General features: G+C 42.8%; 2 protein-coding genes across 4 annotated transcripts in view; one reads left to right on the top strand and one right to left on the bottom strand.

The window, feature by feature from the left end:
- Positions 1 to 21,247, top strand: part of LOC119187619 (uncharacterized) — a 61,357-nt gene extending 40,110 nt beyond the window's left edge. Inside the window, exons 2-5 of the mRNA XM_037435708.2 lie at positions 6,935 to 7,003; positions 14,457 to 14,541; positions 15,251 to 16,117; positions 16,779 to 21,247. Coding sequence (XP_037291605.2) covers positions 6,935 to 7,003; positions 14,457 to 14,541; positions 15,251 to 16,117; positions 16,779 to 17,437 — 1,680 coding nt within the window. The 3' untranslated portion in view covers positions 17,438 to 21,247. The remainder of the gene's footprint in view (positions 1 to 6,934; positions 7,004 to 14,456; positions 14,542 to 15,250; positions 16,118 to 16,778) is intronic.
- The window catches only part of LOC119187687 (uncharacterized), a 782,552-nt gene that overhangs the window by 521,135 nt on the left and 237,905 nt on the right, over positions 1 to 23,512 (bottom strand). The window lies entirely within an intron of this gene.

Here is a 23,512-nt window from a genome sequence, read left to right as displayed (position 1 = left end):
TCAAGACGGCGCCGATACCTCTGTTGGATGCATTGCAGTATAGCACACAAGGCTTAGTGGCATCGTAGATGTTAAGGATTGGCTCTTCCGTCACGCATTTCTTGAGCTGAGTGAAAGCCAGTTCACACTCCGCATCCCAGTTCCAGGTGGCGTGTTTGCTGAGCAGGCGCGTCAGTGGGTGAGCGATTTGACTGAAGTGGTCGATGTATCGCCGGTAAACATTGACAGTGCCGAGAAAACGCTGCAACTCTTTAGGGCGTGATGGTGTCGGAAACCGTAAGATTGCGTCCACGTTGCTTTGCTTTGGAGTGACGGTGCCATGCGAAACCTTGTGTCCCAGGTACTCAATGGAGGTTCGAGCGAATTGACATTTCTTTAATTTCAGCTTGACGCCTTCGCTTTGGAAAGCTTTCAAAACGCCCTCCAGATGCCTCAGATGGTCTGGAAACGTGTCAGAGTAGACAACAATGTCATCGAAGTAATTCGTGACGTTCTGCAAACGGTGTTTTGCTAATACGAATTTGACAGCCCGTTCGAAGGTGGCCGGAGCATTCCGAAGGCCAAAAGGCATGACAAGCCACTCGTAGTGACCGGTACGTGTGACAAACGCCGTTTTAGGAATGTCATCAGGGTGAATCTTCACGTGCCAGTAACCTGACGTTATGTCTAATGTCGAAAAGTACGTAGATTTCCCCAGAGAATCGAGAACGTCATCGATGCGAGGGATGGGCTGATAATCAGGCACCGTCAATTCGTTCAGCTTGCGGTAGTCGATGCAGAAGCGCGTGCGTCCTTCCCCTTTTTTCTCTGCCATAAGTGCTGGCGCAGCGTATGGGGAGGTAGATAGTCGTATGACACCTTGCTTGAGAAGCTCATTGATCTGTCTGTCCATTTCAACGCTGTCAGTTTCGGAGCATCGATAGGGAGCTCTACGAATGGGAACATTGTTGTTGAGATGAATGCGATGCATTTCGCCGTTGATGCAACCAATGTCTGTCTGTGACTTGGAAAAAATGTCATCATACTTGTGGATAAGCTGCTTCAATGCCAACTGTTGAGTTTTATTTAGATGCAGTACATCACAAACTTCAACACCTTGCAAAGACGCGCCCTTGTTAACCGTGGTTTGGTTCTGTGTACGAGAATGGAGGATGTCTTTCCCTTGGCGTAGAGTCATAGTGTCAAGGTCCAGCGACAAATTAAAGAGGCAAGCACTATCCAAGCCAAGAAGTAGGTTGCTCTTCATGCCTTGTAGAACATGAGCCTGAATTTCTCTTGTCACTTTTCCTATCTGTACCTTTAGATTAACGCGACCCAAAGTTTTGGTAGATGATGTGACTTGTTGAACTGAGATGCATGAATTCCTCATTATTTGCAGGTGAAGTGCCTTCAGCACTGCTTTGTTGATACAGGTAATTGTAGCTCCGGTATCAAGTGTAGCGCTGACAGGGTACCCGTTAATGAGGGCATCAAACTGAATTACATTAATTCTGGGTCGCCCTCCTCGTTTCCCTGGTTGGTGGAGAGGGCGGAAATGCTTGCGCGTCGTGGGCATTCATTATGCCAGTGCATCTGTCGGGGTAAGCCATCCATCGCGCAGTGTTTACACTCACGCACGGGTGTTCGTACCGGGGAATTACGTGGACGCTGACTAGTTCTGTCACTTGTTACGTTAATCTGTGTATTCCGAGCTGGTGGAAAGCGATGTAACTTCATTCTCTGCATGGTTGACTCTACACGAAGTGCAGCTGTAAGCCATGCCTCTGGAGTAGACGAGGTAAGCCCAGCAAGCGCCATCTCCATATGCGCAGGAAGGCCGTCGATGAGCCCTGATATAAGGTGCGTGTCTTTTAAGTCGGCGAGGCGTCCGAGAGACATTTTTTCATTATAGTATTCCTGCAAGCTCTGGCCTGTTCGCAACCGGCAATGAATGAATTGGCGAAAAGGATCCGCGACGCCGCTCGTAAAGCGTCCCTTCATGCGTTCACATAAGCTCTCCCAAGACGCGTCTGTGTCGAAAACCTCGGTGAGAAACCATCGGAAAGCCTCACCTTCAAGGTAATCGGAGAAGTAGCACAGCTTGTCTCGCTCCGTCCATGCTGCGGCCGCAGTCCTCACCTCAAAGAGTCGGAGCCACTTGTCAAAAGGGACGTCCGTAGATGCTCCAGAGTACTTCGGGATGTTGATGACTTTCTTGGATGTGGCCATGATGAAGGGCACGGTAGATCCTGTCGACTAGTGTGACGCAGGAGGCGTGATGGCTGTACGATGAACCATTTATTTGTCTTCGTCTTCCTCCTTCTCTACCATTCCACCACACCGTTCTCGTGTGGTTCATCACATATATATATATCTATATATATATATATATATATATATATATATATATATATATATATATATATATATATATATATATATATATATATATCCACGCACTATTAATTTTGTTGCTGCGGATGTTATCCTAACACTGACTCCTCATACGCGTTTCGGCTGTTCCCGAGTTACGAAGTAATACTAGGTTTCTGGTTTCGAACAACTAAAACAAAAACATGGACGCGCCTACCTTTCTTGTGAACCCATATCATTGAATAACAGTAATGTGCTGCATAGTAATTTCTTGAAATCCTGTGTAAGCCACGAAGAACGTCTGGAAGGATTACGTGAGGCGAACGCTAGATTTCTTTAAAACAGCAAGAAATAATGCGAAACTGTTAACACGCTTGCAAGGAGAATGCTAAAACAAGGGACACTGGTGCGTTTTGTATCGGCCCGTAATTTCTTAGTCGTCGTTTTCTACTTTCAACGTCCCTAGTATGACCCTATATCGCTGAGTTAATTATCTCTTGCTGCCCGATTGAACAGGCGGCTAATTGCGTTAGCATTGTGCCTCAAAACTCTGCACGGCGTTATTACATTTCGTACTTTCCCTCATTCTCAGTAGCGCTTATAAAGCAATTATTCGGGTTCAGCCTTCATTCGATTATACAGCCCGCCTGCGCATCTTGTTACCAGCGTGGTTCATCTCCGCAAAAGGGGCTGCGGGTTATAACGCCGTTGCGATAAAGAGATTGCCAAAGATGAAAAAAGAACCACGCAGTACGGATATACGTGTGGCGGCGCAAACGTACACACCGATAGGGCGGTCTGAATTTTCTCTTCATCGTGCGCGCGTACAGCTGTCGGCAACGAGCGCTCGCTCACACGTGTCCTCGCTGCCACTCTCGTTAATCCATGCCGTGCCGATCGGGCGGAAGCGTGCGCCGCCATACACTCGGAGCTCCCAACAAATCTTACACAGAAGAGAGAGGGGGGGAATGGAGCGTTGCGAGAACGGGGGAAGCAGGCGACGCGCGGGTGCGTCGGCGCACTCCCGCACTGCACAACTATAGCTGCACTGGGCGATAGCAGAAACGGTCTAACCGGAGCAAAAGAGAGTAAAAGAAAGCAGCAAAAGTGTGCCCAGCTCTGATCTCTCCCTCATAGGTCGCGCACGCGGTGCGCGCCCCGCGCGCTTCTGCAGCCGGCCCGCCCCATTCATGCGCATCGCGACGGGCAGGGTGCAAAATGCAGGGTGGAACATAAAAGACGACTGCCTGGCCGACGGAAAGCGCAGATGGCCCTGACATTCGTCACCAGTCCGCACGCAGTTCGCCTCCCGCCAAAGGGCACGCGCCACATTTGCTTCGAAACCGAGTCTGCGTGCCCGTGCGCGCGTCTGCAGGAAGAAAACGCGGCGCCTCCTCGAAACTACATGGAACTGCATACAAATAGGCTACCACAGACTCGACACGCATATCTAAAACTGTGTATGCAAAACTGTTGGGCGAAAGAAGAATAAAGCCTGTTACGACTGTTGCTGCAGGGTAGAAAATGTCTATTGGGCGATTGCCTGCACTGTCGCCAGTTGGAGTATAGTTATCTTACACTTAAACCATGTAGATAGCTTGTATCATTACAACAACAACAACAACAACAACAATAATCATAAAAATAATAATAAGTAGTAGTAGTAGTAGTAGTAGTAGTACTACTAGTAGTAGTAGTAGTAGTAGTAGTAGTAGTAGTAGTAGTAGTAGTAGTAGTAGTAGTAATCGATGAAGCATGCTCGCGTACTCCTCGGATGTCGCCCATCTTGTAAGAACATTTATTACAAAGTACAGTACACAAAGTACAGTAGACACAAGTAAGGGACAGGGTTGGCAAAAATGCAAATTAATGCCTGACAAGGTGCCGTAACCCGTCCCACATTATAAAGCGCAAAAAAGCAGTAATGTACACATAATTTAAATGTTTTAACAAAGAAGCAGCCGCATTTACAAAATTTTTATAGGAACTTATAAAAAAAAACGTTAGATGAACATTTTATTAGGTACAGACCTGTCTGCAAGACTGAGTTTATAGCAAACAAAGCAAGGAATATGTGAAGAAACCCAAATTTATCGAATAACAAACCAATTTATCAGAACTCAGTAATGAAAATTTCACGAGCGTATACACTTCAATTATAAATACAACCAGTGTGAGACCGCAGAAAGAGGAAAAATTATTCTTGGAGCCCTACTAGATATGTGTGTATCTTTTTTTGTAAATGCAATTAATGAGCGGCTCTCTTGCACTATGGTGGTAATTGCGGGATGTGCATTTAATAGTTTACGGAGTGAACTCGTTCACTTCAAAAAAGCAAATATTTGCGCGTGGCTGTTTTCTTTCCCTAACGATATACTACACTTCCATGCAACTGATGGTAGTATCGTGTCATTACACTCGCTATCTGCTGAGGTGCACCGTTTGCTCTTGCCATTTTGCCGCGGCAAAAAAACTGCGCTTCCTCGTGATCTCTTCAGGAGCAGTCTAAACTGCGAATCTGCAACGAAATGGCCCTCACTGACGTCAAAAGTGATCAGCGTAAAGAAGCGAAGTGCATGCATAAGCACACAACAGCGACTAGACGTGACAAGTGCAAGGCCCCGACATTCATGAAACACACAACAGCACAATCACATAGACACAACCAGCGAGAATTCGCTCCATAAGCGTAACAATCCTTGAAAAAGCAGAAGCCAGTACCACGCCCAGTCATGTCAGAATAGACTCGCGTGCAGGGTTGACTATTGGATTAGGGGAAGCCATATTTTACAGCATCGTGCTAAAACCCGACCAAAGTATAGTCAATGCACCTATAAGAAGCCTAAGTGCACGCAGTGACATTTCCGCGATACCACGTCTTTGTTACAACTTTTTTAAAAATTTTAATCACGTACTTCGTTCTCTTAAGCGGTGCCCTCATCGCGTTAACATTGCAACAGATCGCCCGTGTTTGCCGTAGAAAATCAAACATGCCTCTCAAAGCAACAAAAACGTCTTTTTTTAGTCAAACCGGTGCGAAAAAAAAAAAAGAAAACGCCATCAATATTAACTTCATTGCGGAAGCACGCGTTGCAGGCAGTCGACGTCCACGCGCCCCGTGTCAATGTTTCATTAGGTCTACCGCTTTCTTTAAAAAGCTATTTAGGATAGGGTGGGATAAAATACGAGACAAGTTAAGAAAATGGTGAATAGATATCTTTATTTCACTTCTAAAGTTAAAATTCAATGCAGAAACTTCAATTTGGGTACAACGTATGTGCTACATAAATATTGCCATGTTGCCACCCTTCCAAAAACGCCATGCCTGCGCGGTACGCGCCGCACAGTCAGAGCGAAAGCTGGAAGAGCGGCCTTTCAAAGCGTTTTCTAAACATTCTTTGGGTAACTGCTACAAGTACACCACTGGGTACCCACTACGTCAATAATAATCATAATTTTTGTGTAGTAGGCCAGCATTCACTATGCTATCCTTCATCATTTTTTTTTTGAGAAGCGTGGTATTCGCTACACACTTCTTAGAAATTTCGTGCATTTTTTTGTGCATGACTGACGACGATGAAGAATTGTGCCTAGTGGATATGCGCCATAGTCAATGGGTGATCAAGAACAATTTTTCTAATGGGTTGGAGCATTGAACGACCCACTCCTTACGCGATTCGCATTGTGTGACACATGCCAAACAAGCCCTATATTACATTGGAGTATTCGAAATACAGCATAGTCTAAAATATTTGGGTTTATATCTCCTTCTTTTCGTAAATTGCTACAGCAAATTGCACTACATTCTTCTGCGCCTTTGTTCTAACTTTTCTCCGACTTTAAACTCACCATAACCCTTTCATGAGCGTGACCCAAGAGCCCATTTCATCGATTTACTAATAAAATGAGAAAACGGTCGGAAGCACGACCGTTAAAATAAGGAAACAAAAAGACGGGACATTGAAAATGTGTACCATTGATTCAAAACACGCACCTGCACGCTGTTATCGTGCAGTGTGTTGTTTGCGCGGCACGCGTCTGCAACCCAAGACATCCATCGGGCAGAAATTTTAGAAACGAGTACACCACAAAACCACAGCGTCAGCGGTCCCAATAAACTGTATAAATCAGGCCTGTGCTGTGCAACACTCGAGCGACGTCAGTTGAGCACATCGGTCGACGCACTTTGTCCCACGTGGGCGCTGTATACCTGCGACTTCATCATGGACGTCGCGCACGCATTGTTCGAAGTCGCGACGTGCTATAGGCGATTTCGTACGCAGCCTCATGACGTGCGCGCTTTGTTCCATAAATCTTTTATTTGCCGTCATAACAGCGCTCAGGGCAGCCGAAGAGGAACACTTCATTAATTAGGGATTACGAGCCGCCGGTCGTTAGGGCGCGGCCGGCCGGAAGGTGGCACGTGGATGAGCATTCATCAGCCTTCTATATATAAGCCTCGACACAGTACAAGCTCGCGCACGCTTACTGCTGCACTGTGGACTATAGAGGAGGGCAAAGGGCATCCTGCGAACGTTATATAATAGGGTGCGTTTTCTCTGCTTTCTTCTCACCTACACAGGTTTCGGAACTTGCCGAGGATTTCCGGAACCAGAGACTGGACGGCAGCAGAAGGAGAAACGACGACGAGGTAAGAACGTCAGCCGCCGTTTTTGCCGGCGAGCTAACCAATTAAGCATCTTGTCCTAAGCTCTGTACACAGAGTAGATCATCCCTTCCCTTACATACTCTTTTATTCAAAATTGGGCTCCGGACGCCTCCTTCGCAAATTGAGTACACAACTTTACACCCGATTTTAGTTAATCTCATGTTGAAACTGAAGATGTTTACTGGGCAAAAAAGTTACGAGTTCTCACCTTTCGTTCTCATAAATCTTCCGCAGAAGTCACAGAACGGGTACGTCAGTGTGATATCACGAACAATCAAATTTTTTTCTCGCGGACAACCGGAAAGGTTCAGCCTTTGGCTCCTTTAGAATTCAATGTAGCCTATTTTTGCCCATAAGAAACTTACTCCATGGGCTCAAGTCGCAGCCGTCGCGATTCATATTATCTATAGCCTATAACAGATGGCTCGTGCGGTAGGGTATATAGTGTCGCTAACATGCAGTCTTTCCTTTTTGCACCTTTTCCGGCTGCAAGGATCTCTCGATTAGATTCCAAAATACCGTAAGCTATAAACTAGAGAAAATCATTCGCGCCATAATTCAAGCAAAACACCAATTATACGAAGGGAATTACAGGGGATGATTAAAGGTGATCTCTCAAGCTGTGCTTTCCTTCCTCAATTTCTTGCTATATCAGTCGGGGATTAGTCGGAGCTAAGCTGTGCCTCCCGTCACCGTTCGCCGGCGAAACTCCGTGTTAATCTAGCCCAGGGTTCTCAAACATACGGCCCGCGAACCTCTCGTTTGCGGCCCGCAAATGACCTTCTTGGCCCCACTTGTTTTCAATTTTCTTAATAAGTATGTTCATGAGATACGCAGGCAGGGCTGCCTTAAAACCATTCTTTGCGAGAGGTACTCCATATAATCGCCATGTGTTGAAACACAAGCGCGAAAGGAAATATATACATCCAGAATTGGCGTCCAGACTTTAGTCATTTGGAAAATCGGTATCGACATGTTTTTGGAATTCTGCCACCCGATCTCCTTAGGAAATGACGCTTACATGAGATGTGCGCTTAAGAAACGACGTTGCATGCTGACGATTTGTGCCCCCCTCACTCGCCCTGCTTATGTTTTACTAACTGTCGCGGCCCTTGCGGAACTAAATTTACTGACATGTGGCCGAGGTGAGAGTGAAACCCCTTATCTAGCTGATCTCTGCGCTGCTAGATGGCGCAACAATCCCAGTGGCCGCGATGCAAACGGGACGGCAGGGCTGTTGTAAAGGCCTCCCACAGGCTGCCCAAGTTTTTTAGCTCTGTACAAACCCTAAAAAGCCAATCAAATAAGTCGCACGAGTGATGCGAAATATGCTACGTCCCGAATTCAGGGAGCTTCTCCCGAATACGCGCATAGAAACATTTTAATAATTCACACAGTTTACGCGAAGCGCTAAGATCCGCAGAATAATCTTATCATTGACCAGTTGATGCAAAGGATTTTCGCAGCGCAGACAAGCAAGGTCGAGAAGTGACAAATGAGAACACACGGTGAAACCTGTGACTAAGCCATCAGTTGGAAGCACAGCTTCGGTTTTTGTCTCTCTTCTCGTCTTTGTTTTTTGACACTGCGAAAGTTCTTTATTAAAATCGGCCCGTTAATCATCCGAAGGACTTAACACCAGTGACACTGCCACCACTGAACTACGTTCAACCCATCAATGAAAAACTTCATTAGGGAGTTCGACGGAGATGGAGTTGTACCCATGTCAAACGGCTGTTTTACGAGCTTCTACCGCAAGCCACACAGAGTCCATCGTGCGCTGCGGCAACCACGCCTGCATGCCAGATTTCGCATCTATAATCACGCTGAGAACATTCTCCCATTGCGAAACGCTCCGTTGAACTTCTTTGGCGTAACGGAGACCGTGTGACGTGTTCCGTCTCTTCGATGGCGTAACGACGAGCAAGACTAGCGGAAATCGTCGGTGCCTGTGTGAATGGTGCCCGTGTGACCGGCACAATGAGCTTGTAGTATATTTATTTTATCCCTAAAGACCCTTTACAGGGTATTACATATTGGAAAGTAGAAAACAAAAACAAAGGGCATGTCGTAAAACGAATGCACCATTGACATTATGGTAACCGTATTTAATAAGACAAACAAACATGAAGCGAGTACAACAAATAAATTCAATAATCGATATTCGACATTTCATCACTGCGAAAAACAGCCTTAATAGAAAATTTAAACGGACACTGCCGATACACAAATAAAGAAGCATATGCGCGTACAAAAAAAGAACAAAATTACAATCACTTTGGTTACCCCAAACCACGTTTACATGTTAGAAAGTGCGGAAGAAAAAAAACGTACAAAAACGGAGGAAAAAAACGTAAAAAACATGAATCAAACACTGCTTTTCACACTTGACAGTGGCATACTTGCCTACTTTGCAAGTGAACGAAAAGCGAACATGCCGGACTTTTTTTTAATTTTGTGCTAACGTGGGATTAATTAGAAAGAACATTGAAAGTGATCATGCTTCACCGATTTTACAACTGCAGAATACGCTGTTTGAGCTGGCAACATTCTACGAATAAACAAACATGGCTATACGATATCCAGGGTCACGGCGGCACTGTTTCTGGATCGTGGCGTTGAATCGAAGTGTTTCGTCGAATGTCGCTTGCTGTCGATTGATTTTACTTCAAGAGTACGCCACGGTGGTTCAGTGGTTACGTTGCTAGGCTGCTGACCGGAAGGTCGTGGGTTCGATTCCGGTCGTGGCGGTCATTTCGATGTAGGCGGAATTCTTCATCGAGGCCCGTGTTCTTAGATTAAGGTGCACGTTACAGAATCCCAGGTGGTTGCGATTTCTGCCGGTGCCTTCTACGACGGCTTGCTTTATAGTCATATCATGGTTTTCGCACGTAAAACCGCACAAATTGTAAGTCCCTTATTTTAAAGGGACCAGCAACCAATTTTCATGGTGCTATTTATTTAGCGAAACGGAAGGCTTATAGGTCAGTGAGTCTAATTAGAGCAAATCGGTCTCTTATTCGATTAACCGCGTCACATTTCCAGAAATTCGATTGTTTATTCTGGTTCAAAATTATATTTAATGAATATAAATGCATCATCTGGGAACGAATATCTATTGCAACAAAATTCGATCACGTTCTCATTGTAGGGAAGCGAAGTAGCGGTGCGCAGGCCGAGTCTTCCAAAAGCTATAGAACAAGCGTTGTTTGCAGTTTTGCTCGTTTCACAGAAATTTCGGCATGATGCCGTTGGTTGTGAGCGAAAAATCGCCAACTTATGCATGACCGAGAATTCTAGAGCGACGCAAATAAAATAAACAATAAAAATATCCTGGATCACAGCGGTGATCGAACCCGGGTCGCATGCGACGGAAACGGATATGTTCCACCACACTGTCATGCCATTGCTTGTGAATGCAGTGAATATAACTTCCTCTGCTTGAAAATGCAGTGAAAGTAACTTTCATGCTTTACAAACACACGCGTCCTGTACACATGCTTCACCCAGTACACCATGAAGTATTCCAGTAATACTGCGTGGTACAAGCGTGTACATTGTCATCGGGCGTCAGAACATGTGATTACCATATTGACCTCATGGTTTAAAGCCGCTCACCCACTACGAAAGGCACGCACGCACTTAAGTTCGAACAGATTTCATGCACTATTTGTCTGAAGTACGCAGTATATAGGGACAGAATATCGCTATCGCGTTCAACTCCTAAAGGCGAAGCTTAAGAGGCCCGCATTTTTTTTCTTTAAATTTCTTGCGAGCAGATGAACTTCCAACGCGCCGCGTTGAATGAGAACACCGCAGTCTGCACAGACCACAGAACAAAAGCAAGAATAACGTAGGAGTGCCTGTTATAAATCTGCTCGTGACTTCGCTACTGAACTGACCGTCAGCAAGAATAACCATGCCGCTTGATTTGAGCATCACTAACACAATATAAGGCTGGTGCAGAAAACAAGCATGACCAAATCACGCCTGCGTCCCCGATTTTTCGAGCGCATGCCTAAGTAAACGAAAGTATATTCCACTTTCCGAGAATAATATACTCACCGAGGATAAGTTGAGAGCGACGTGTTTTGAACTAACCAGCAGCATACCAGTCACATTTTTTTTTCCGAGCCGCAAGTTTGTGATCCACGTCGCCCTTCGTTTCGCGCTGTCTGCTTTTTTTTTCGGGAAACGATGCGTAACTGGACTTATTCTGCGATGACACGCACAACAGTACACAATGGTCTTCCGTTATTATTCTTTTCCTGCACGCGGCGGCATGGCGGTAATGTGAAACCTATACATTCCTATACATTAACACCTTTGCGCACACTGTAAGATGTGAACTTGTTTCGCTCCAAGAAAGAAGTTGCAGCTTCTACGCAAACCCGCCAAGCGCTAAGGTGACCAGGCCACGTCGTAACCGCTGTGTATCAAGGCCTGACCACACGTAGCCGTTGCAGCGCGCCAGCGCGTGACTTTTTGACCGCGCCCTCTCCCTATTAAGAGAGAGGGCGCGTGGCTACGCAAAGCTGCACACTCTCGCTCTCTATGTGGGAGAGGGCCCGGCGCCTCGTCAAAATGCCACGCGCTGGCGCGATGCAACGGCTACGTGTGGTCAGGCCTTTAGACTTCACTGCAGCGAAGGCACAGCCAACACAGCAATTTAGTTTTTTTTTCTTGACAAATGAAACAGTACTGTTTGTTACATTAGATAATTTTAGACGCTAAAATCGACAAAAGTTAATCAGCGATAAGCACGGAATATTTCTCACACGTTATTGCTCGTAAAAAAAATTCATAGCCATTCCTCTCAGTGAAGCTTGTGGTCGCGACCAGCGAAGCTTCATGCCCCGCCGCGGGGGTCTAGTGGCTAAGGTACTCGACTGCTGACCCTCAGGTCGCGGGATCGCATCCCCGCTTCGGCGGCTGCATTTCCGATGGAGGCGGAAATGTTGTAGGCCCGTGTGGTCATATTTGGGTGCACGTTAAAGTACTCCAGGTGGTTGAAATCTCCGTAGCCCTCCACTACGGCGTCTCTCATAATCATATGGTGGTTTTGGGACTTTAAACCCCACATATCAATAAACTATTAAACGTCCTCAATTTCACTAGACTCCAAGTTTCTATTTCAGACGATTCCACCACGCAGTATTTATTTATTTGTGTTTATTTAGGAAAATGAACAAAAAAGTTCAAAAAAAAACTAAAAGCTAGAACGACTGGGGCGATTTGCGGGCGATCACTTTCCGAGGTACTCCCATTCCACGCGATTTCGTGTGACTAACGGTAGGCGTGTTTACAGGAGATGGTGTGGCTGGAAATTCGCCAACTTCGCGTGGACTGAGGATGCAACTCTGCACGCTTGGCACTGTGCCCCGAAACGTTGACGACGACGCCTTCGCAGCCAGGTCATCTTGCGAAAGTGAAAGCATATCCTAAAATGGCTGCCGGAGAATACAGCCCTATGTTACAACCTAGGAATAAATGTTTTACCCACACAACCATGGTACAATATGGTCGGCGACCTCTACTACAAAGTCGCACCAGATAGTTCTCGCTCGAAGTGCACGCACTTTTTCTTTGCAGAAGTAAACACTAGGCATTTGAGAAAATTGAGATTGTCTGTTCTCACCAAGATATTTGAGTACTGATGTCAGAATAAAATTTTGTCGGGGCGTACAGGTTTTCCATCTTAAACCAGGAACAAAAATGTGTTTTTACAAAAAAATTCGACAGCTTTCAACAAGCAGTAGAGCCTGTCGTCAGGCAAGTCAGCGACTAATTTATTGGAGCATCTATGCAAATTATTTTTTTGCATAGGATATGGTAACAACTGTGGGGGGAGCTAATATTTATCCTCAGGTTCGACTACACTATAGATTGCTTCCATGTTACCACAAACTGCAGCTTTTGCAGAGTGAAATTAATCTTGGCATTCATGTTCTTAAAAGTTTTAGAAGTCAGAAACAGTGAGAAATATATCTGGCTTGTCACATTAATCACAAGGCTGGCACTTCAGTTCCAAGAAAATTTCGAACCTTTCTTAGCTTATCCTTCCTACAAATAATAACTACGATTTACCTCGCATCTTTCATTAATTTAACCCAGAGTATCTAGCAGTTCCAACAAGCATTATCCAGCATGGATGTAAAACTTTATTGATGATTATTATGATAAAAAAAATCAAAATTGCAGCTGTTTTGCTCTCACTCAGATTTTGCAGCAATATGGCATATCATGCTCTGGATATGACGTATACTTGGTGTGCTGTTCTGCACATCCATGATATCTGATAATGCTCTCCACTCCACATCGAGGTTTGCATGACATTACAATGACAAGATACTGAACTGTGTGTGGTGTTAGAAAAGAGTCACTGGCAAATGAATACAACATTCCAAAACATGATGAAGCATTATTGATTTATCAATGAACATAGGAACAGCCTTCAGTTGTTCAGTGTTACACACTTCTCACATATAGCAAAAGTGGAATTTCATTGCAGTCAGCGGTTCTATGCAGAAGAATTACCCAAAGCAGTATCTCAAGGATCGATCGTCGATATCTGAGGTTTTACATTCCAAAACCATCATATGATTATGAGAGACGCCGTAGTGGAGGGCTCCAGAAATCTCGACCACCTCGGATTTTTTAACGTGCACCCAAATCTGAGCCCATGAGCACACAGCATTTTCGCCTCCATCGAAAATGCAGCCACCGCAGCCGGGATACAATCCCGCAACCTGTGGGTCAGCAGCCGAGTATCTCAGCCACTAGACCACCGCGGTGGGGCAGTGTCTCAAGAAGAACAAAGCAAATATAAGAAAACAATAAGCATAAAGCATATATTATGGTCATCTTGTTTTTGTTACAATTTTTGTAGTGACAAAAAATAAATTTATACAGAAAACATATTTCTGTCCAGTAACAAGACAAATTGCTGTATTCAAATGCTCTAAAGCAGGTGGAAAATAAAACGTGTATCTATGTGATTTATGCACTTACTGCAAATGGATGTTTACTAAAGCAATCTGAAAAAAATCAGTTTGAACTTTTACCCATCTTGTGTGCATGTGCACTGCTGGCACATGTATGTTCTATGACTTTGAGAATGCCACAATGATATAAGAAAATGTCATTGCAGTCACAGCTTTTCTTATTCCTCTAAAAAACTGCAGCTATAACATTCCAGTGATATTTAAGCAGCATGCCTAATACACGATTTAATACTACCTTTTCATTTTTTTCACCATACTAGAAAGCTGCAAATAGACCAAAAGATAATCAAATGAACAGTTGTATGATGTTTGCTTCAGCATGAGATTCTCCTAATAACCATGCGAAATTTCTGAACAGTAAGCAAGAGCTACACAGCTACAAAAGAATGCTGCAATTCCTCATGTGATGTTTTTGTGTAACTATATTACAGGAAAAGCACCAGGATGGAGATGCTTTGGAATATTTCGAGGGCTCAGGGATGGAACCTGCAGATGATCTTATCCCACGTCGTGCTGGTTAGTACTATGCTCGATTCTCTAGAGTTCAAAACTAAACACAAATTATTTTATTACATACACAAAGACATATGACAATTTAGTTAATTAAATAAATAAAAGCAAAACCTACAGCCCATTACATAAAGACATGCAAATTAACTGCATCTATATACATGTACTATGGTTCTATGTAACACATGTCTTTTGATGTAACTGTAAAACCAACAGTATTATTGATGAAAAAAAAATAAATGTTTCAGAATTTCTTTTTTTGTAATATACTAGCGCTGACTTTTGCAGCTCTCTCATTTTTTTTTCTTTCTTGGCCCATTATTTGACAGAAAAAACGGGGATGATACAGAGCTGCTAACTTGTGATAGTTCATGCCCACTGTCAATGTTGGCACCACTCTGAAAAATTGATGCTTCAAGTTAACATTTGCAAAGAAACACACTTTGTTAAGCTTCTTACGATAAGTTTATGATAACTAAATCATTGCTTACAAGTTTCATAGGTGGGCTTATTGCAAGCTTGTTGACGGCTAATGCACACCTGTTATATTCATCTGGTCAAGGCAGACAGGAAATACACAAGCTGCAATAACACATATATTAAGACAGGTTCTTACTTTGCAACACCTGACATATTATATTACAGTAAGACGTCCTCGACACAAAGCAAAAGTTCCTTTCATTTTGTTCATTCTACTCCAACTTTTATTCAACAGATGGAGACATGGAGACGCAGAGGCATGAAATTCGCCACCATCGAGACCTCCGGCAGATAGTTTACCATCTGCAAAAGACTGTCCAAGCGCTGTCTCACGATCAATCCAAACTGGCCAAGGATATCAGCCGACTGCGTCGGAACAGCACTGAACTCTCTGTGGCAATAGCTTCACTGCAAGGAGTTTCCAACACAGCCTACTCAACACAGCTTGATAGCCAGTTACGTCAGCTGGAAGATCGAATCCTGGCACAAAATGAAAAGGTGCGAAATGTCTCGGGCTGCTTCCAAAGTATTGACAAGGTCCATGCCTCAACGGTAGAGCTCTTCAGGGATTTGCGCACACTTGAGAAGAAAGTAGACCGAGGTCTCACTGATCTGCGCAAAGAAGTCTCCAAATGTGACTTTGATGTAGCCACTGCATTATCACTAGCCAAGGCTGTCCGACAAGATGAGCTTGCCAGACGAGAGACCCTCGCCAGCCTCAAGAATGACTTACTGCAGGCAAGAAATGAGCTTGACAAAACTCGCTACAAGATACTTAGCGTGGAAGGAGCAGTCCTCAATACAACAGTGTCAAGCCGTAAAGCAGGCAGTGGCTGGGTGTCACAAGAGATTAAGATAGCGAACCTTGAAGTGGCAAGTACACGTCTTTCCAAGCTAGTTGATCGCAACAGCCGTAAATTGGCACACCTCACGAGATCACTGGACCAGGCTGTGAACCGTGACGTACTTGACGAGTGGAAGAGAAAGCAAGAAGACTTGGCCAGTATTCTACACAACGTAACAGCAGAAGTGCCCAAAATAAGAAAAAATATTACTCATCTTGAGGGAGAAGTGGAAAAATTTGAGGACAATTTACCACAAGGCAAGTACCTGTCACTCATTCTCTGTAATGGGCACACATAAGCACTGTCCCTTCTATTATGAAATCCATAGTATCTATTGCTAAGTGAATGTAATGATTAGTTTCACTTGCATTGAAATTAATGCACATGCATTATTATACTTCTTCATAACAATATGTTTATTTGTTTATTTTATTTATTTATTGGTACCTCAAGGGTCCCGAGGGACATTACATGAGGGGTGGGTATCATAAGTGAAGAGAAAACGATAAACAATATAACAATAAACATCAATAAGACTAAAATACAAAATGCAGATACAAATGGCGGCAATAAAAATACGACAATCCATTTCACGAAGGCAAGTCCAAAGGCATCAATTCATGTATGTTCGATAGTATATCGGAAGCGTGTTGCATCACGGACAAGTGCAACATCTTTTGGAAGGCCATTCCAGTCTCGGGTAGTTCTGACAACAATGTTAACAATATTATGGCAAATTTCAAGTGTAAATCACCTTCTCAAGAAGTGTCAAATTATCTACCTTACATAATCAGTCTGTTTGAAACAAGTGAACTCAGTGGCATGCTCCTGACCACATTATACTTTACATACCCAGTCTGTGCCAAACAAATGAACTAAATTTCATACTCCTGACCACATTACCCTTTGTCTTTGCAGACTGCTCTTCCAACATAAGTCATCCTACAAATGGTCAACACAGTGGAGCGCGACTAATTCACCCCCGTGGTGCTGAGAAGGCCCGCCTAGTCTTTTGTGATATGCAGACAGATGGTGGTGGCTGGACAGTAGTGCAGCGCCGATGCGATGGCTCTCAAGACTTCTATCGCAACTGGGATGATTACAAGCAAGGTTTTGGTGAGGTGACTGGTGAGCACTGGCTAGGAAATGATGCACTGCATGAGATCACCTCCTCTGGAAACTACTCACTTCGTATCGACCTCTGGGACGTGTCAGGAAATTACAAATTTGTTGAATATGACCATGTCGCTGTTGGTTCAGAGGCTCAGAGGTATCGTCTGGAAGTACTGGGCTACAGGGGTAACGCCAGCAATGCCCTTGAGTACCATTCAGGTATGGCATTCAGCACTGCTGACAGAGATAATGACTTCAGTAGCACTCACTGTGCTGTGTACTACTCCTCAGGCTGGTGGTACAACCACTGCCAGTATGTTAACATTAATGGCAAGTACAAAGTTGGCTTAACTTGGTATGACATGGATGCACTTGAGTGGGTGCAACTGTCCAGGGTAGAGATGAAACTCAGACCCGCTACAAGAAGGAAGAAGCGCAGGTGGACAAAGGCCACGTCTGTCTGAGCAACAGCACAGGCTTGGGCGTCTTTGTTTTTTTTTGGACTTCGCCAGAGATAGCCCTTCGATTAATTTATAAAAATGTGTGCGTGTTGTACATATGTTACGATCATAGGTGTATGACAGTGTGCAGAAAAACTGTGTGCTGTGCATAGTGAGAAATGAACCAGCGACCTGCCTTGTGCCATAATGGACAAGTTGTTCAAGCCAGCAACACGAGCTGTAGTAATACAGAGCCTGTCTGCCTAACAACATGACAACACTCAAGGGACCAATGCAACAGTGACGTGAAGGCACATTGTTTGACAACATGGACATCCTGTAAAGCCAGGAGAAATCATAATCCCGGCATTTGAATATTGCCTTCTGGATCCCCAGGCCCATCTGAATGAACTCCAGCCACTATTTGATGAAGGCTTATGTTATCAAGGCACGGCCACAATGTGAATCAGCACATCCACAGGCAGTTAGTTCCCTGAGAATGCATGAACAAGTTATGAGGGTGGTTGTTGAACACTCTGAAGGCCAACCCATGAGAAAGTTTTGTGTAACCAGTGCTGTGTTTGTGTATACCTTCTCTTTCTTATTGAATTGTGAGCTTGATCATAGAACTTCAGCCTTTTTAAAAGCAGCATAAGCATTTTGTGCTTCTGGTCAATGTGAGCTGCTATGGACAAACATTAACTGTATTGATGTGTCAGTGACAGCGTATGCTGTAATCTGCAATCAAACCCGTTGCCCACTACTTCATGGTACCCATGAATGCACAGAAGGTGTCTGTGCAACATTTCTCTGTCAAAGGCGTACTCCTGCCAGTATGCTATTTGGTTGCATTTCTTGCAGCAAAAGATGTTCATGTGGGTTTTTAAGGGCATTTGATGGTACTGTATGGAAATCAGCAATGTCACCATATAGTAATTTGTTCACCGTACATATCAGAAAAGTGAAACAAATTGTCATCCCAAACTTGAAATTTAAGATAATAAGCTGCAGATGCAGTAAAAAATGTTTTATTTATTTATCTATGATATGGAAGTTTTAGGGCTTATTCCTGAGACAATGCAAACGCCCTGAAAATGTTTTATGTACAATAACCGTAAGTGAACACCCATTGTACAAGCATATGGTAGCCCATTCAAATGCCCTTTCCTGTGTTCCTACAGAAGAAAGGAACGTGCTGTGAACTTTACTGTGGCAAACGAACAACTTCCACCAGTGTAAAAGTAGAAGTGTGGTAATCCAACAGTATAGATGTAGAAGTGACTTCCTGCCTCTTTGTGTAAATGTTGTAGTTGTTGAGTTTGTCATTATTCATAACTACCTGAGGTATGAACCAATAGTATTTATATTTAGTTAAGCCAGCCACTTGTACTTCACTGTGCGCTAACATAAATCAAAGTACTACTAGCTTTCTAGTGCTTTGTGCATGGGACATCACGATTGTTATTTTTATTTTGATTAAGCATTGTTTTTGCAATATATATTAAGAAATTTTCATGGGCATTGATGGTCATAGCCACTTATGAAGAATGTTAGGTGGCCTATAAGCAGCTGCTAAGATGTGCCCGTGAATCATTTTTTCTTTCTCTTTTTTCTAACACATCAGCAATAGCCACTAGCATAGTCCCTTTGCATCGGTCAATTTTCATGCTGAACTTTTGAACTATCCTCTACATATTACAATTGTTGATTTGTAAAGTAATGAGCTTGCTAGATCATAACAAAATATAAATATAAGGAATTATGTGATTTGTGATTCATAACTACATAAAACTAATAACAATGTGAAAGTTTGGACTGATTGGAAACATTAATGGTTCAACACTACTACACATCATACATTTTTTTTCAGTTCCAGTGTGGCTTTGAACTGCAGTAGTAAGTAACAAGATCTTGAAGAAGCTACATAATGATTGAAAATAAAAAGCTGGGACTTACATACCATAGATTAAGCACGTATAAGAGACCCGATGCTAGTAAGTATCAAGTGTTACATGTCCAATGGCAGTTTAGGCATCTGAAGACATATTAGATAAAGCAAATACCCTGAAAAATAACTCACACCTCATATAAATGGCTCTGGAAGCTAAAAAAATTTTTGGGTCTACTGTAATGCGCAAAGCAGGATATGATTCACTTGTCTTGTTTTCATATTATTGTTAACATTTACTGACCTAAATAGAAAAGAGCTACTATAGTTGACCTGTAATAATCAGCAGTTAAGAATTACTATCAATTAAAACTCATCTCAAAGTTCCTTGTGGCCAGCTATATTTTCAGTTAATTTTGTTTGTTACTGATTAGATAGATTAGATATGAAATAAATATTTCACTTTATTCAAAATATTTGTCTTCATAGGCAAACAATTAACGAAGTAACCCAACCATTCTGGCTAAAACTGAATGGCAGAAAAAAATACATTCATAACTCCAAATATTTTATATTGAGATCTGTATCAGCTGGAAGGGCAGTCGAACATTTATAACTGGTAAAGCATATGTGCCCAGTATTAGATATCAGTCTAGCTCAGTGCTATTCTGTAGTTGATATCAATGGAGGGCCTCCATAAAAGTAGAATGCACTCTATATAGATACCTCTTGGTATAGTAACTCATCATTATCTCTTGAATTATGCATGACAGACCTTTAGATAACTCACGCACAGGTGTGTGTTCCTAAGGTGTACACCAGTTGCAATTGTTCTTTGCAACAAAACTACAATGCGTCACTGGGCTGAGTGACAAAGCCACATAGAAGCTGATGACACTAACCGTTACATTTTTCAGCCATTGCCGCCATTGTTCAGAGGTGCAAATGCAGCCCTCAATTACTGGCATGCTATAGGCATCATCAAGAGTCACCTAACATGCAAGTCATTGTATCACACAACATATGTTCCTCATATACCCCTGACAAACAGCTGGCTAGTCAAGAAATCAAGTTGTGTGATGTGCCAACATGGCAAAAACCACCTTTATATAATGTTTACACATTCTGCATATTCTCTGTCCCTTGAAACATCTAGCAATGATGAGATAAAATTGATTACAGAATAAAATGTAGTAGAAAAGATGCACAACTTAAAAAAGAGATGTGCACATATTTAGTGATCTTCACTACTGTATGTGTAACACTCCACAAAGAAAGTTCTGTACATTACTCATACACTCAGTATATCAAATACAAGTGCAATTGGAATAACTCATTTGGAACAGAGTGTTTATTATTCATCCTAAACCAGTTCATGGTGATTTTGACAGAAAACTTTCATAAACTGGCTTGAAAAAAAAAAGATATAGCTTCAGCTTTAGCAATGCACAGTAGGTATCACTGCATTGACTTTAGCTACAGCTGGTCTGATGGTCATTTTTGTTATTTCAGATCTCATACAGATGAGTGTTCTTTCCCCCATACGATGTGGAGGAATTTGTTATGCATTGCTTATTTATTTAGGCCTTTGTTATTATTCTCTACATTTGTTGCAATTGCATTTCACAAGGAGAGATTTTGCTGTAGATTGTATGCGATTATAGATGCATATATCTAGGCTTTACACTAAAACTGTCACGTTTGGCAATGAAGGATGTCTTTGCTTGGTGCGAGATGTTTACTTAATATAAGTGATTCTAGGATTAGAAGATTATATAAGAAAAAAGCCTTCAAGATATTTTTTTTTTCTTACAAGGCTTTTGTACAGGTTCAGTCCTGTTTGCACAACTGTCTGAGACAGCTGGAGTAGAGAAAAGTGTAGGTGTGATGCTTCGATTGTGTTTTTGTCTTGTACATAGATATAATAAAAAAGAGTTTAAACAGCAGTACACTGTGTCACCATGTGCATCTTTTGCTAAAGTATATAATTGTTACGTTCAATATCATCAAACATGGTGCGTGGCATACTCTGAAAGCATAAAATTTAACTAAAAATTATAAGCTTTTGTGCTAAGAAAAGAAAATTAGCATAAAATAACCATCTCAACTGTCCATATTTTGACAAGGCACTGTGAATTACTGAAATTAAAATGGCTATTGGCACTTCTCCGTAGGCAGCTAGCTTAAAATCACAGAAAATAAAATTTGTTGCTTAATGAAACATCTCAGATACACTTTCACAAACAACGACACATGCAAAGTTATTTAAGCAGCTGCACAATACATTGTTAAAGGATATATATATGAACACACTGCTGACAGAAAGAGACAGAAACACCAGAACGAAGTAAAATAATAATTAAAGGCCAGATTTTGAAGCACTAAAAAATTGCATTTTAGGTGCTTAAACAGGCAGGCGAACTACAGTTATAGGCCCTCAAAATCATAACTATAGGCACAATTCAGTTTTACAAAAAATTCAAATCTTGAAGAAGGATTTGTGCAATCGATGTCTACTACAGGAAAGCAAAACAATGTTACAGTTTATGAAGGCACAGAGGTGCCAGTAGCTTAACGTAGCCATGTAATTGTCCTTTTTCCTGCATGGTTTACAGATTACACACTCCCCTTTTTGTTGTCCAACATGGTGAATTAAGTGCCCACCATTGAATAAACATGCTCCTGGGCCTGTTTCGTTACGCCATGGCTAAAAGAAGGCAGCACAAGAGCAATAAACATACCACTAAAAAACCAATAGAGTCCTTTAGCCTCGTATTGGCTGGGTTCAATTGCACAGGGCCAATTTCTTTTCTGTCTATAAACACTTTAAAGAGCCCCTCAACAGGTTTTAGTATTTTTAACTGGCAAGCGTAATGCACTGGGCGCTCACGGTCACGTCTGCCAAGATTTCCAACACAATGCGCCTTAGAAACGGGTGAAATGTCGGACAGAATGCCACTTGCTCTTCATCTCAAGGGCGTGAACCGCAACATGAAGGAGATCGCGTACAACAAGGAATGGTCCTGCATACATCACAGTAGTACGTGAAACTGTGAGAATTATTCAAAGTGGCATGCATAATTTGTGCATTCTGTTGCTTGAATGAAGAATGAAAGTTGGCAGAAATACTAAAACATACAAATAGATTCTTTGCATGTTTCATTTATTTATTTATTTTTACTTCAATTAGAGGGAAATGCTAAGCTAAGCTGCCTACATTTCGTTAGCGTTCACGTTCTCGCATCCTGTCGGCGCCAGTCTTGAGAATACTTGGCGTCTTTTTGGTGCATCGCCCTTACAGTAGCGATGCTGTGTATCGTGGTAAGGACACATTATTCATAACAGTCTCTTCAAATGTGCACACGTAGAGGGATCCATCCCACAGAAGTGGGCCATGGTACACTTCAGAGAATGCTGAAACGACACAACACTGCTTGCGCGCACGACCTGGCTAGGGCATGTTTTGCGCATGTAGCCTTGCGTGTGCATGACGTATTCATGCGTCTGCAACATGTGATCTTTTGGCTCCGAGTTACTTTGATACCAAACGAGGCAGGCATGAAATTTGGCTTGCAAAGTCTAAATGGGGCGAGTGCTAAAGGTTTTAAGCTCACCTCTTCATATCATGCTTTTGTGGCTCGTAATGAACAAATTAAAAAATTCTTGTGGTACGAAACTCCTGATTGGGCATGCAACAACTTCCAGGGTCTAAAATTTCTAATGTGACCTGGGAAAGCAGTACCCATTAAGAACCAAATTACAATACAAGACAAAAACCACGCACACATCTGATTTTTTTTTTACCTACACGCTGCTTTCTTTTGATGTCACTCCACGGTTTCGCACTTGTTTTCCATCTTCCTGCAGTTGCACAGAGACACCTGTCCCTTTTTGCTAAGGTACGCTGTCGGGCTAGTCGGTCTGGATTCAAAATTCCTTTTTTCTGTTCACCATCACCTCTAAGTGTTCAAGGAGGTGCTTCGATTCCTTGGAAACACCGGACTTGAAAACCAGATGTAAAAGCCGCCCGCCATGTTCTCGGCCATGGATGCCACTCACCGCTTCTCCTTTTCTTTTCTTCCCACCTTTATCTTCTTCTTCTCTTTCCACTGTTTACGCTGGGACATGCTTCCATTTAGGGTTGAAAAAATTCGTCTTTTCCTTTCCTCCTGATATAATCACTTTTCTGTGGAACTGATGTGTGCCATAAA

The sequence above is a fragment of the Rhipicephalus microplus genome, chromosome X (assembly GCF_043290135.1).
Source record: "Rhipicephalus microplus isolate Deutch F79 chromosome X, USDA_Rmic, whole genome shotgun sequence".
NCBI lineage: Eukaryota > Metazoa > Arthropoda > Arachnida > Ixodida > Ixodidae > Rhipicephalus > Rhipicephalus microplus.
This window is presented reverse-complemented; position numbering and strand designations above follow the sequence as displayed.